This window comes from Pelobates fuscus, chromosome 1 (assembly GCF_036172605.1).
Source record: "Pelobates fuscus isolate aPelFus1 chromosome 1, aPelFus1.pri, whole genome shotgun sequence".
NCBI classification, from domain to species: domain Eukaryota; kingdom Metazoa; phylum Chordata; class Amphibia; order Anura; family Pelobatidae; genus Pelobates; species Pelobates fuscus.
In genome coordinates, this window is record NC_086317.1 from 422794990 (window position 1) to 422811540 (window position 16551).

At 40.9% G+C, this 16551-nt stretch overlaps 1 protein-coding gene across 2 annotated transcripts in view; it reads right to left on the reverse strand.

Moving 5' to 3' along the window:
• FNDC3A (fibronectin type III domain containing 3A) overlaps positions 1–16551 on the reverse strand; it is a 237681-nt gene that overhangs the window by 78240 nt on the left and 142890 nt on the right. For both annotated transcript variants that reach the window (XM_063428709.1, XM_063428716.1), the window contains exon 3: positions 15901–15976. In XM_063428709.1, coding sequence (XP_063284779.1) covers positions 15901–15976 — 76 coding nt within the window. The remainder of the gene's footprint in view (positions 1–15900; positions 15977–16551) is intronic.

The following is a 16551-nucleotide window of genomic DNA, read 5'->3' on the forward strand; positions in this document are numbered from 1 at the left end:
CTAATCTTTGGGCCGCAGATAGATTGTTAGCGCCTCACTTTCCAAGTAAAGGTATACAATTACATATAAAAATGGGTGAAGTGAATAACGTTGATATCGTTACAATGTCAACAGGTGGCATATATTTGATATTTGGGAGCAAGTGAACAGTCAGTTCTTGAATTTCAAGTGTTTGATGCAGGAAAAATGGCAAGCGAAAAGATCTGATTGACTTTGACAAATAGTGAGCGCTTAGTCATAGAATCAACAAAATGGCAAGTTTTGTGGGGTGTTCCCGGTACACAGTTTTTAGTGTACCTACCATAAATGGTACAAAGAAGTAGGGATCGACCGATTATCGGTTTTACCGATATAATCGGCCGATATTCGGTATTTTCGGCAATATCGGTATCGGCCAATAGGGATACCGATATTGCCGATAATACCTCCCAGGACCGCCAGGCTCATTACAAGCCCAGCGGTCCTGGGGGGGGGGGGGGGGCGAGATTTACACTGGGGAGCTGAGTAAACACTTGCTGCCCACCCTCCCTCCCGTCCCCCTGCTAAGCCAATGCCACTGGACCACCAGGGATTAACATATGCCCCTCACTGGCAAGGCAACAAGCAGGGAGGGGGGACAACAATAAATAAATAATTATAATTAAATATATAAAAAAAAAATAATTTACTATAAAAAAAAAAAAAAATTTAATAAAAAATGCCCCCTCACACATACACTATTATTATACACATACACTACACAAACACACTGTGTATATAATGCAGTGTGTGTGTATATAATGCAGTGTGTGTTTGTATAGTGTGTGTATATATAATGCAATGTGTTTGTATAGTGTGTGTATATAATGCACACTACACAAACACACTGTATTATATACACACACACTATACAAACACACTGCATTATATACACACACACTATGCAAACACACTGCATTATATATACACACACTACATTATATATACACACACACTATACAAACACACACTGCATTATATATAAACACTACACAAACACACTGCATTATATAAACACACTACACAAACACACTGTATTATATAAACACACTACACAAACACACTGTATTATATAAACATTACACAAACACACTGCATTATATACACAGTGTGTTTGTGTAGTGTGTTTATATAATTCAGTGTGTGTTTGTGCAGTGTGTTTATATAATTCAGTGTGTGTTTGTGCAGTGTGTTTATATACACACACTACACACACACTCTGCATTATATACACACACTATACAAACACACACACTCTGCATTATATAAACACACTACATTCACTACACACACTACACAAATACACACACTCTGCATTCCTTATATACACACACTACACAAACACACACACTTTGCATTTAGTATATACAGCATTCACTTTACGCACACTACCCACACACTACACAAACACTCTGCTTTCATTATATACACACTAGACAAATACACACTGCATCCACTACACAAACACACACTGCATCCACACCACTCACACTACACAAACACACACTGCATCCACTACACACACACACTGCACAAACACTGCATCCACTACACACACATACACAGCTCCCCTGTATAAACACACTGCATCCACTACACGTGGCATGTATATTTTGTGCATTTACCTTTAGAAATAGTTTTTTATTTTCCAAAATGGTAAATGTACAGAATATCGGCAAATTATATTGGCTATCGGCCTGAAAGTTCACAGAATATCGGTATCGGTATCGGCTCTAAAAAATCAATATCGGTCGATCCCTACAAAGAAGGCTAATTAATTAACACAGGGAGCGAAGCCTAGCCCATCTGGTCTGATCACACAGAAAAGCTAATGGAGCTCAAATTGCTGCAAAACTATGCCAAAATTGACCCCCGTACACTGCCAAAAGCACCTTCTGATGTGAGCATCAGAACAAGACCACGGAGAAGGCTTCCCCAAACTTTGGCCCTCCAGATGTTGCTGAACTACAACTCCCATGATTCTCAGGCTATTTCATTCATAGAAACACATTTGGATAAAATTTGAAATTCAGAACTAAAGTCAGGCTTGTCCTCTTCTTCTCACCACATACAGTACACAGTGCTATATAATGTAAAATGCAGGACCTAAATTTAAATACTAAAACTTTTCTACAAGTGCTTTTCTCTCTTTTTTGTATAAACACATTTATTGACCACTCTACCTTAGCTTGTCCTCTGATTGTATCTCCATTGCCAACTCAAACTAACATAAGGTCTCAAGGGCAGCACAATTCCTGTGGAATGCCCTACCTCAACCTTTCAGACTTTCCCCCAGTCTACAGACCCTTAAAGTGGTAGTGTCACGTTTAAGCTTTTCAAAAATATATTTTCTTTATGCAAACTCTTGTTGACTGTTTCTTTGAAATTCAAATGTAAACCAGCAGATATACATGAGACAAATGTAAGACTGACAAGGTTATTTACTAAAGTGAGAACTGTCTGGGATTCAAAGTGAGCTTCAAATTAAAGGCCAAAGTAGCCAAACTGGTACCAAATCTCAGGGCTCGACAAATCCCAGACACCAGGTCGCCATGGCGCCTGGGATATGTGAGCCCTTTACCACCAAAGCTGGCGGCTGGCAGCAAGCTGGGGGATCGTGGAGGAAAGTGGCATGCTGCGCGTGTTGCTGCCGGCGGCGAGGGAGCTGTGATGTCTCTGCTCTGTTCCCCTGCGCGCCGCTTAATGAGACCGGGGCAGGTATATGATGTCATATACCTGTCTGGCATTCTCATGGATTTTCAATCATCCCCCATTTTGTACACACTTTCATGTGCAAAAGTACACAACACACAAGGCTACTACCCCGGCAACAAAAGTAAAATCAGACACAGCAAAAAGGTACCCAGAGCCCCAAGTAATAACAAGGCTGCTTTAAGAGGTCCTTCAAAACCTCTCTTTAGAAAAGCTCAACTACCTTAGAAATGTTTCCCTTTACATCGATCTTCCCAGCCTTTTCCTACATAAGATGGTTCGCTCCCTCACCTTCCACTCTACATCTTTTACACTAACATTTTGTCGTTTCACAAGTTTAACTAGATATTGTAAAACACTTAGAGAGGCGAGGGCAAGGGTAAGGCCAAATTATACATGGACTTAATCCACTGAAACCAGTGAAGATTTTAATGGCTAAAATAACTATTTTCACAACACGTATGTCCACAAACTGAATGCAATCTCTCTAACGAAGCAGTTGAACAAACAAAAGAAGGGACAAGAAAAATGCAGATGAAATTTAGTGTAGACACATGCAACGTTATGTATTGTGGGAACAAAAATCAACTTGGTGAGGTTGTATTAGGACAAGCATGTCAAACATGCGGCCCACAATGGATATACTTGCAGTCCACCGGCCCTTGGGCCACTTTGTGTTGTGGCTGCGACCAGCCGCAAGACAGGAAAGATATTTTCTGTCTAATTCTTGTCTTCCCTCCCAGTCCGTGCTCCCACAGGCCAGCCACTCCCCCTTCCATCCTTCTCGCAGTGCCAGAGGAGTGCCTGGCCTGCTTCAGCAGAAAAGAGCAGGACTGGAACTGGAGGATGGGTGGGTCATCTTAAAGTAGGGGAAGAGCGGCTTGGGGGACCCTACAGCGTAGTGTGCTAACTTGTTTTAATTTGAGAGAGGGAGGGAATGGGTGTGTATTAATTTTAGGGAGGGGGCACTGTATTAATTTGGGGGAAGAAGGAGAGGGAGGAGTCCAGTGTATTAAATTGGGGAGGGGCACTATATTAATTTGAGGGAGGGAGTGTATTAAATTAGGGGAGGTAGCGGGGCAGTGTATTAAAATGGGGGAGGGAAAGAGCAGTGTATTAAATTTGGGGAGGGCAGGCTACTTTGAAGCCCTGCGAGCGTTAGGAAGTCCAGTGTCAGTTAGGCAACTATTTTTTATACTGTACTTCTCGAAAAAAACTACGTTTCTATGAAGACTGAAGTTTTTTGTAGCCCACATAAACGTAAATCTTGTTTATTTGGCCTGTGTTAGCCTTCGAGTTTGACATGCTTGTATTAGGAGAACCCGTAAACAATAGAATAAAATTGTACGCAGACTTAGCAGTGTGTAATACAATTGTCCCTATTCAAGAGGGACAGTCCCTAATTTGGGCCCAAATCCCTCAGCCTCACTTCCCCGTCCTAATGTGCCTCTTTTCTAGGAGCTCCATATTGTTGGTGTGTCAGATTATACACAGTGCTGCAAAATTCATCAAGAGAAGGGAATAACGTAGTTTATAAAAATGAAAAAGTAAGAAACATTGTAATTGTCTTCACTTCAAAAGGAATGTTCATGGGAGTATGATTTCATAAAGAATCATTCAGAACAGCTTTCTTGTGACCAGTTTATTCATTGTTTTGGGGGCTGTTCTCGAATAAAGGAATTCTGGTTTGACATTCAAAGCCTATATTGAGGCCCTTTTACATTTTCAAAGGTCGCTGTCCCTAGAAATGTCTATTTTGTTTTTTTTCCTGGTAGTACCTCTAAACACTCTAAATTTGCTCAAATGTTCTTTGCAGCTGCTGGATGGCCATCCTTTACCCGTGGAGTTTATCAGACAAATCCACCCTGGGGTTATATTTCTCCAAATTAAACTGTGCTCAAATTAGTTTGGGTGGAAGCCTCTTCGTTTAGAGAACAAAGAATTTTCCAGTTTTTACGTTTTTGGAAGACATATATTAAGTTTTTAAATCCCCATTGCAAGACTCTTATTTACAAATACCAACAAAACAAATGACAAGTTAACCATAAGTTTGTGTTAAATATCCTAATAAATATATCTGTAACCAAAAAACCACTGGATAAGCAAGTAATAAAATAACTGTAAATAATATATTTTTTGGTGTGATTTTAATCCTTCAATTCTTGGCATGCAGAATGGTTTAAAAAAAACACAAAAAACACAAAAAACAAACAAAAAAAAATTAGTATGGGGTTTTGGCATGGGGAAAATTTTGCATGTGCATGGGGAAAATTTTCGGTTCGGCACTACGACATTTCGGGACTTCTATTACAGCCGCTTACTAGATAACTCCCTAATTCCCACGGTTTTAGGGGGTTATCTACCAAAAGGCTGAATGACCTAAATTGGTCTTTCAGACAATTTTACTAATACTAAGTAAAGATTACTTAGTATTAGTAAATTCTGCCCCTACTCGCTATACCGCAAGTAGGGGGCATGTCTATTAAACAGTGAGCAGCCTGGCCCCCAAGCTGTGTAATTTGACTCCTAACATTGGTTACTTAACCCACCAATCAGAGTGTTATGAGTCAAATTACACAGCGTGGGAAAATTCTAAATAACGTTCCCATGCTGTGTAAAATGACACAGAGCACTGGATTTCAAGGGGTGGGGGCCAAGGTGGAGGACATTAGGTCCGGTCCCCCCCCCCCCCCCCCCATTTTTATTTAGGGCCCCCACCCACTGCTCAGGGGTGTGGGCCAGGGGGAGCACAATAGGTCCCCCCCCCCCTAATTGGTATTTAGGGGCCCCACCCACCGCTCAGGGGTGGGGGCCAAGGGAGAGGACATTAGGTCCGGTCCCCCCCCCCCAATATTTATTTAGGGCCATTGGAGAGGACATTAGCCCTCCCCATTATTATAATTTAGGGCCCCCACCCGCCGCTCAGGGGTGGGAGCCATGGGGAGGACAATAGGTCCCCCCCTTATTCTAATTTAGAGCCCCCATTAGCCGCTCAGGGGTGGGGGCCAGGGGGGAAGGACAATAGGTCCCCCCCCCCATTAGTATTTAGGGCCCCCACCCGCCGCTTAGGGGTGGGGGCCGAGGGGGAGGACAATAGGTGTCCCGCCCCATTATTTTACTTTAGGGCCCCCACCCGCCGCTCAGGGGTGGGGGAAGGGAGGACAATAGGCCCCCCCCTTATTCGAATTTAGGGGCCCCACCCACCGCTCATGGGAGGGGGCAACTTTTTTTCCCACTGTTTAATAGACATGCCCCTACTCGCGGTATAGCGAGTAGGGGCAGAATTTACTAATACTAAGTAATCTTTACTTAGAATTAGTAAATGTGGCTTAAAGACCAATTCAGGTCTTTCAGCCTTTTAGTAGATAGCTCCCTAATACCGTGGGAATTAGGGAGTTATCTGCTTATTCATTCCTGTCATTCCATAAAACTGGTTAAGTAACTTACATTTTATATAAATGTGTGTTACTTGATTGTTGTAAGTGTTGCAAATGCTTACAGCTGAATCCTGGCTATGTTTGTATACTTTTTATAAATTGTATACAGTGTAACATTCTTCTTCTTCCACTGGGTAAGTATATTAGTACTTACGCAATACTGTGGTTCGGAACTTCGACAATTCGGAAGCACCCGGATGTCTGAATTTGCATCCGGACCGAAATGAATTGCACATGTCTACTAAATAGCAACCCTTAATCAATGTAACTTGGCTAGCAAAATGTGAATTTGGAATGTTATATATAGATATATATACACACAGATAGAGATAGAGATATATCTATCAGCGGGAGATATTAACATACGGAATGCCGCGTTTTAAACCAAAATACTAAATTGAAAACTTTGAATTTCTCCACTTTTACTATTGGATCTATTTGATCTAAAATTAGAATTTAATTTTAAATGAACTTTAAAAGGGACACTATAGTCACCAGAACAACTGCAGCTTAGTGCAACTGTTCTGGTATGTATAGTATGTCCCTGCAGGCATTTTAATGTAAACACTGTATTTTCAGAGAAAAGTCAATTGGAGGCCACTAGAGGTGCTTTCTGGGTTAATGCACTGACGTTCAGCGTCTCCACACTCTGAAAGCACTGAACATTCTTCATAGAGATACATTGAATCTGTTGATACACGGAATCTGTTGGCGCTATATAAATGGCAATAATAATAATAATTGATTCAATGCATCTCTATGAGGAGATGCGAATTGGCACAGCATTTTGCCGCACAGGCGCAATAGCCTCCGAATGCTTTTTGATGGGAAATCATTGAACTGGCTGAGATCATTAAAACTGATAATCTCAGCTCAGGCGGAGCTTTGAAACCCACGATGAGACCGGTGCGAAAAAAGTGAGTAAAATACCTTTTTCCAAAGGAGGCAAACAAAGGGGGCAAGTGACCTAAACATTGATTTCACACTCGTGGTGTCAAATACAAGTTTGTATTGCTGAAACTGATCTTTTAAATACCCAAAATTCAAATTTTATAGGAAAACCCTTGTCATAATCATTGCACTTGAAAACCTGAGTCGTTCTGGGTGCCATGTGCCCCTGACCCTTGAAGGGTTAACCCCTTCGATTCGCTCTCTCTCACCTCCCCCTCATCCCCCTGTATCAAACCAAGCAATTTTTATTTTGGCACCCTCAATTTTGCAAACCAGAGATACTAATGCGTGCGGATGTGCAGGTCGTGAGTGGGTCTATACTTAGCACAAGACTAATGTGAGCAGCGATGAATCATTCGCTGTTATTCCCTCGGAGGAAACTGTGCTCGTTTTTTGTAAAAAAAAAAATTCTCTTTTTTTCCCTCAACAGAACATTAGATGAACTATGTCTCTCTAACTGAACACCCACACTTTGACATCACATCACCAATGATATGCATCACTGACGCAAGCAGTGACAGGATCAAACACAAAGGCCACGCTGGCTGAAAACAATAGAGATCTCTGCTGACGTTGCCACCAATCGACACAAACATACGGCTGTGGATCAATAGCCTTGGCTGCCAGGAATAGTTACTGTATGTTGCCTTTAATACACGCCGTTATTTTGGGCTGCCTTACATAATTATTTGTAGACACAGACTGATCAGTGCACGATTACTTGGATCTTAATGGACAGGAAAGCTGTAACAAAACACTTGCTGCAATTTCCTGATTCTAATCCTAGTGACTAAACACAATACGTTAAATGGGATTCCATACGCAGGCTCTGGCACTCCAGCTGCTAAGTACCATAGCTTGCCCAAAAGCATGCTGGTAGCTTTATTCCACAACAGACGAAGCACACGTCTCTGAGTGATTGTATGTAGAATGCGTGTCTATAAGTGCCACCCTACAGTATGCACTAAGTTGGCCTGTTGACCAAGACAATGGATTTAGAACAATAACTACAAAGTGATGTTAGTGGCACTAATGTTCAGTATTTTTCAATTATTTCCATTGCTTACAAACAAAGCCACCATGTACAGTTGAAAGGGGAAAGCCAAACACAGAGACAGCCCAGCTCTCACCAGTTTTGGTTCAATGAAAAGCCATTTCCGAGGCACACCTACTATTTTATATTTATAGCAGATCAGAAAATATCAAATCATAACATTGAACAATTAATGTGCCTAAAGTTCATACGAATCAGAAAATAAAAAGGCAAACCTATAGTGATCAATATTGTATCGGAAGTTGAACTATTCTGTATTTTTTAAAAACAACATGATATAGTCATTAGCCAAAATAGATCAATCTTTTTTTCTAGATAGCTGTACACATTTATCTCACACGAGGGCAATGCTTCAATAAAAAGAATGCTGGAAATCATCTCTGAAAGGATGCGTGCGTGTAAAAACAGACACAGACACTATGGAGTCTGGATTGTGCATGTTACGAACTTGCAAATGTTTTTCCTGACCCTATAGTGTTAAAACCCACCATTTAGGTGGCCTGGGAAGCAGAGGGGCTGGAACAATGTTTCCTAGATCTCTGTGGTCTGACGGGTCTCTTAAATCCAGGAGGATACTGGAGCAGTGACACCGGGCACCTTGTGGAGAACTGCAGTACCGGTTCCCAGTTGAAGCATGCTTGTGGCATCAAATGAACGGTTGATGTTATTTACCATTGAGCATGTAACTGGCAGTGGTTCTATGCTGGAGTGTTTTCATTTACCGTTTGCTATTAGATGCCTACCTTTTTGTTTTTATCACTTGGCTAACACAGCATATTTTTGTAGTCTCCCAGTGGCCTGCCGTTTAACACTGGCAGATATTTTAGATGTCTACCTAGTGGATTCCCTCATGTTGGCATATCTGAGAGGTCATCGTTTCTGTTTCTCCTTTCTTATATACTGTTAACCAGCTGAGATAACACACCTGACAGTGCAGTATAGCTTGACGCTTATGTACCAATACACTGTGACTATAATATGCAGTATAACATCCTTTGACCACTTTCTATAATTGTGCAGTATTCTAGCCTAAATTTGGAGGTTTCTTTAAAAAAAATAAATTAAAAAAGTTGTGCTGGTATTTCAATGCCATGATTATATCTCGCTCTGTTGATCTTATTGTGCTTGCTCCTGCTGTCGTGGCAGCGCAAGCGTTTTTGTTATATTATGAACAACAAAAATAAAGAATAAAAAATAAACCATTCTCCAAACACCCAATTATTACAATTCGTAAATCATAGATGGAACTTATTCTCCATTTTATCGGACAGTGCTGACGTCTGCATTTTTTTTTTTTTTTTTATAAACATCCGTGATTAAAACAGCAATGTAGTGGAACATGTGGATAGAAGACTTAATTTTGCAAGTTACAGTTTTAAAAAGTACCTGTAATCCACAAAATCTGTAGACTACACGTTTACCTTCAGTAGGTACTCCGATAATTTTACGAAATTTACAGCTTAGGTGATATACTTATATGCCTGTACTTTCCTGAGGATCAGTTCTTCCACATTCAGGAACATACAGACTCAGCACTTGTAGAATATGCCAAAGCAAAGCAAATTAAAGCATGCGCTCACTTTGCTACATTAAATAAGACATCCAATAGAGAGGATGTGTCGTTTTTGGATCCCTCACCCATCAAGAAAAAGTTTGACTCTCCAAGTGTATATGCTTATTTCCTTGTTCTCTGAACTATTCTACTGTACTGGAAGTTGTGGGGCAATGTGACGTGAGCCTCACTGAACTCTATTTACAAGTCATCATGCACATCAGTGAGAATGCAATCAACGTGTTAGATGTGACAGGCTAATAGCAGGTTTTGCAAAATTGGTCCTAATGTTTATACATTAATGCTGAAGAGGAGGGAGGACTAAATGGAATCCTTAACCACTCGACATGTAATGTGGTGCGTGTATTAGGAAGGAACATACACACTTTCACGTAGAATGTCCAAGCAACCTAGCAATCGTTACTATACGACAGTATCCTTCAGCCATATACATGCACCTTGGGTCAGACAGTGTTTGAAATCAGACAGTATCTGTACTGCTTCACTCCCTGTACAGAAACAGGGAAGATAATGAAGACTAACTGTTGGATTTCAAACCAAGCGGCACCCCCCTCCGACTATGTATGTCTCTTCATTCTCAGATTGCCTTTAAAAACTGATGCAATAAATCAATCTGGCTGTTTCTCTCCACGCTGCTCTCACACAGAGCTTGTCCCTTCTCCCTACGGCCCCTTCCAGCCATTGCTTCTTATCTCTCTGCCGATCGTCACAGACTGAACTGACTGACATGAGGGGGAAAGGGCTGTTTCTGTAAACATTTGAGAAATCTAAACATTTGCAAGCAATACTCCAAGCACAAAGTATAGATACAATTTGATTCTCTGTCATTTAAGAATCAGTTTTATTTGTAACCAGAGTAACCTCTACCTTACGTACCGGTCCCTTGCCCTCCCCTAAAGGGCAGCACTTTACTCTCTCCTCCAGCTCTGCTTCACTCCACCTTGTTTGATTGCTACCTCCTGTGCTGTTATGTTTTACACCCCACCTCCTATAGACTGTAAGCTCGTTTGAGCAGGGCCCTATTCAACCTATCGTTCCTGTAAGTTTTTGTAATACTGGCGCTATATGAATACCAGTAATAATAACCAAGCATTAGTCTGGGCATTCATGACGGTTGTTAAGGAGTTTGCAAAGTAAAGGATAAAATGCACAGTGAAAGAAACAGATCAATGAGTTTACAAGATCTTTTCAAAAGCATAGACGGAACAATTTTCAAGACCAATTGAGAAATAGTATAGCTTATTTTGTACTCAGACTGTCTGATTAAGACTGAAATAACATGTATTCCAACAGAAAGAAAATAGCTTGGCTAGAATTTTGTCTTTGTGAACACTTCAAATCTGACACATTTAAACAGCTCATCTTCACCTAAAATGTTTTAGGTCTTGTTTAATTATGAGTGACTCATCTCGATTTGCATACTGCATTTTCCATTTCTCTAAGCACGTAGCAATTTCCTCCTAGTTAAATCATCTATATTAATATGGCTTTTCCTCGTGATGTCAAGCTGCATTTAATGTCCCTTAGCAGCAGCGACTTTGGGACTGTGCCCTCGATGAGTCATGTTCATTCATGAATTCTGCAGTGCACAGATTTTCATGAATGGATTATTCAGCTACAAATGGCGCCCCATTCATACATTCACGACTCAACCTACTGTAATAGACGTGATATTTCTATTTCAGTCACAACACCCAAGAAAGGAGCCAATATTTCACATTCTCTGTCAGAATGTGCTAAACAATATATAAGCCGTGATCTTTTTTCCGCTTATCACCCGCACGGCAGATAGACTATAAAGAGATTTTTCACAGTACTAAAGGCAACAGGGAAACGAGTAGGAATCTATAGATAGATCTTTATATATACTTTTTTAATATAAATGCAAAACAATAAACACCCCTCAGCTTGTTGAAATGGTTATATTTAAAAAAAAAAAAAAAACAGACTTGTTTAAAAACATGAGGCAGGTAACGGATTTACATGTATCCATAATTAACAGATCTGTATAGATTCAAATAAATTAACCCATTTAACAAAAATTGAGGATTTAGCCAAAATGGCATGAAAGGTATTTTTTTTATTGTTAATTCAGCTGGAAGGGATGAAAGTTGAATGATTTTATATGCATTTGCTAAAATCTAGGTGTCACAATAAAAAAAAAATTGAATATTTATATACATTACCATCTAATTTTCAAACTCACATCTGTGGGTTTTAAAGGAGACACAGACAAACACGCACGCATGCCATATTTATGAAAATGCATGAATTGCCCTGCAGTGTGCATAATACATATGCTGTAGGATTCTTCATTGTCTAATTACTTAACGACACATTACATGTGTGACATGTCATGATTCACTTTTATGCCGGAAGTTTGGTCCTTAAGTGGTTAAAGGGACTCTCCAGTGCCAGGAAAACAAACCCATTTTTCTGGCACTAGAGAATCCTGGGGTGCCCCCCTCTGTCCCACACCCCCAACCCATGTCGCTGAAGGGGTTAAAACCCCTTCAGCTACTTACCTGAATTCAGCGCCGATGTCCCCCGGCACTGGGTCAGACTCCACCCACACTCCTCCCCCGCCGACGTCAGCCTGGCGGGAGAGACCTAATGCGTATGCGCGACAATGGCTGCACGCGCATTAGACCTCCCCATAGGAAAACATTATTCAATTCTTTCCTATGGGGAAAATCTGATACTGGAGGTCCGTGAGGACGTCCAGCGTCAGATAACAGACCAAAGGTCGGTTTGGATTCCGGAAGCCCTCTAGTGACTGTCTGTTAGACAGCCACAGAGAGCAGACTTCGAGCTGCAATGTAAACATTGCAGTTCTCTGGAATTGCAATGTTTTACATTGCAGCACTAAGTGCAAAAGGGTCACAGCACACAGACTACTTCAATTAGCTGAAGTGGTCTGGTCAGGGTGCCTGGAGTGTCCCTTTAAGTACCTTGTTCAGAATTACAGGGCAATGTGGGGAGTGTGTCATGGTTAATTATATTTTAGTAACAAGGAGCAGATCTGGTACTTCTGAAGATTGTCACCCTGCACTAGATTCTAAAATATATAAAAGAAAGTAACAGCTGAGCACATGAGAAGTGAGTGACCTTACTAAAAGCAGTTTTTACACCAAGGAATTGCCACCCATCCAAAAACAGATATTTTTTCAAACATACAAATCAGCGAACATATGTTTAGTTCTTTTTTCAAGAAGCTGAATACAGAATGGTAGATTACAGTCACCTTGCTACCCTCATTATAAAGTGTCACAGAATATGTTTGCGTGATATCAATAATAGCGAAAAATCAATACAAGAAAATGTACATGTTAAGCAGAAGATGATCGCATACAACAATATACAATATATAACTAGAAGAACTAGAAGAGAATCATTTTAAAAAAAACATTACTGGGAGCTATCAACAAAGACAGTGAATGGGGTTTATAAAACTATTGTGATGCTAAATTAATGCAAATTTCTAAAAATGAGCCAATCAGCACAGCAAACCATGGAATTGGCAGGGAAATCACCATGGTGCAATCACCATGGCAACAAAAGAATCTGCAGACACATTCTATCAGTGATTACTCTATTTTTTAGATCAAGGCACTTTAAGGTATCTTACAATCACATTTGTTTTGTTTTACAACATATTGCTACTTGTAGAGTATTATTATTGTGAAGAATAACCTCAGTCTAAAGTAGTGATGGCTAACTTTGTCTGTGCTGATCTTGAACTACATTTCCAATGATGCTAAGTTAGACTAAAGGCTGGTTAAGAACCATAGAAAAGGAATTTTACTGATAAGTCAGTGCCAAATTATAATGTGCAACTTCAGTGCCAATTACATTGATACTTATAAAGGGACACTCCGGGCACCAATACAACTCTAATACATTTGATAGATCTTGGCTTCATTGATATGCTGTATTTTCTGCATGCTCAAATAATTAGTTTTGTACACGAAATAAACATACGTTTTGCAGAATGCTGCACCCAAAGTCTGCCTCTTTAGCCACGCTCCCTCATTCTAGAAAGACTTCCTTATCAAAGGTTTGAACACAGTCTAAGGCCCCAACAGCACTGAATGAGCTGGTTTTAATGCTCAACCTGGCTGCAGTCAGAGAAACTACAAACGGGTAGTAAGTGATATCCTTACTCTATTCCTCCCTGGCTGTCCTCTCCTTCTAATGCGGAGTGTTTTGTTGTTTAGACCATTCAGTGCGGGTTAAAGAGGCAGGTTTATAGTTCAGCTTTCTACAAAACATGTATTTATTTTATGCAAAAACTATAAAGATTTGAGCATACAAATGCATTTGTAGTATTGGTGCCAGGGATATAAGTCTAGCTGTATTTTATTTTTTCCAACTACAAAGAGGACTCAAATGTATGTTTAAAGGACCACTCTAGTGCCAGGGCCGGGCTCTGGGGGGAGGAAGGGGTTAAACTTACCTCTTTCTCCAGCGCCGGGCGGGGAGCTCTACTCCTCCTCTCCTTCTTCCTTGCGACGTCATCGGCTGAATGCGCATGCGCGGCAGGAGCCGCGCTCGCATTCAGCCGGTCGCATAGGAAAGCATTTAAAATGCTTTCCTATGGACGCTTGCGTGCTCTCACTGTGATTTTCACAGTGAGAAGCACGCAAGCGCCTCTAGCGGCTGTCAATGAGACAGCCACTAGAGGTTTTGGAGGCCGGATTAACCCTCAGTATAAACATAGCAGTTTCTCTGAAACTGCTATGTTTATAAAAAAAAGGGTTAATCCTAGAGGGACCTGGCACCCAGACCACTTCATTAAGCTGAAGTGGTCTGGGTGCCTTGAGTGGTCCTTTAAAGGGACAGTATAAGCATCATAACCTCATGCCTTATGGTGCTGAGGGTTCCCACTGGAGAAATCTTACCTTCAGGGGTTCAACCATTTTCGAATGGTTTAAGCCTGAAGTTGCCTCCAGCACCATTCTCTGCTCCCCTCGGCGGCATACAGCTTCTGAAATTTCACTTACAGGAAACACAGAGTTCCGCCGGACAGGGGCCACCAGTGACTAGCTGAGTGGTCAGCTAACATTCTCAGCCAATCAGTGACTCCCCATTTACAAAACTGGCTTAGAAAAAGTAGATTTGTTTCCAAGCAAGTTTAATGAATGTGTAGCACTTACTGGCTGGGAGCATCAGCTGACCGCTCTCAGTTAATAATCGGCGCCCCTGCCCGGCGGCACGTCGCCCATCTTGTAAGAGAATTTCAGAAGTCGAATGCCGCCAGGGAAGGAGCGGAGACCAGAAACGCTCGAAAATGGTCTAACAACTTAATTTAGATTAAATTGTTTTGGAGCCTGGAGTGTTCCTTTAGGTAGTATTCTGCTACTCAAAGAATTTAATTTAAAAATTACAGAGAAAATTAAGATCTATATGAAAACATGTTTGCATTTGTGTCGTTAAAGGACCACTATAGGCACCCAGACCACTTCAGCACAACGAAGTGGTCTGGGTGCCAGGTCCATCTAGGATTAATCCTGCCTGCTGTAAACATAGCAGTTTCAAAGAAACTGCTATGATTACAAATGGGTTAATCCAGCCTCTAGTGGCCGTCTCATTGACAGCTGCTAGAGGCGCTTCCGCGCTTCTCACTGAGATTTTCACAGTGAGAAGATGCCAGCGTCCATAGGAAAGCATTGAGAATGCTTTCCTATGGACTGTCTGAATGCGCCGCATGCGCATTCAGCCGATGACGACTGAAGGAGGAGGAAAGTCCCCAACGCCGAGGGAGCCCGCGCAGGAGAAAGGTGTGTGTTTAACCCCCTTCCTCCCCCTTCAGCCCGGCGGGGGGGGGCACCCTCAGGGCACGATAGTGCCAGGAAAACGAGTTTGTTTTCCTGGCACTATAGTGGTCGTTTAAACAAATATGATGGCTTTGATATTGTCAATTCTGACATATACAAAGCATGAAACAACAACTACCATACTCTGATGTGAAAGAAAAGGAAAAGGAAGGAAAAGAAAGGAAAAAGAAAAAAAAAAAAGGCAAAAAAGCAAAAAGGGAAAAAAAATATATGATGGCTTATTTAAAATGTGCATAGATTCTCCTTAATGCAAAGCAAAATTACAGGAAATACCCGTTGAAGTGATCCATGAATATTTCATGTCTATAGAAACCTAACCTGCAAAGTATTGAAACTGGCCATCTTCTCTTCTTATTGTAAATGTTTCCCCAGGGTTGACATGCACCACAATAACCTGAAAAGAAAGCAAGAGTTATTAATAATCACATTTCGTGCTAGAACAGTTTCCCATTTACAATAGCAATTCCTTCTAATGAGATTTGTATTTTTGCAGCTACCAAGCATGTAGTTGCTTTCGAGCCTTCACAAGTTAATAGAAGGACTTAATTCAACCTTTTTATCTTATGGACTAGATGTTCTGAAGAACTGCTAGATCATTGTTTAATGCTAAACATTAATGGCCTAAAGCAGTGTTTTTCCAACCAATCCTCAAGAGTCTATGATTCTTTCCCAACAGACCTGCCTCGACAATTATAATGTTCTTTTTGTTATTTTTATTTTATTTTAACTTTTTAACCCTGTCTCCCAGCTACTGAGGTAATTCAGAGTTTAAGAGTGGGAAAGGTTGAGATGTGGCAGAGTTACCCCCATTATTAGTGCATAGTTCCACTACTGTACCATTATATTAAAGGCTCAGACCATAGTGGATGATGAAGCTTTGTACTGTGATACAGTCCTGTAGGAAAAACTTGGAAGTTTATTTTTACTTTCCTGCTAGGACACCTGTGTCAAAATTTAAAGTGACACTCT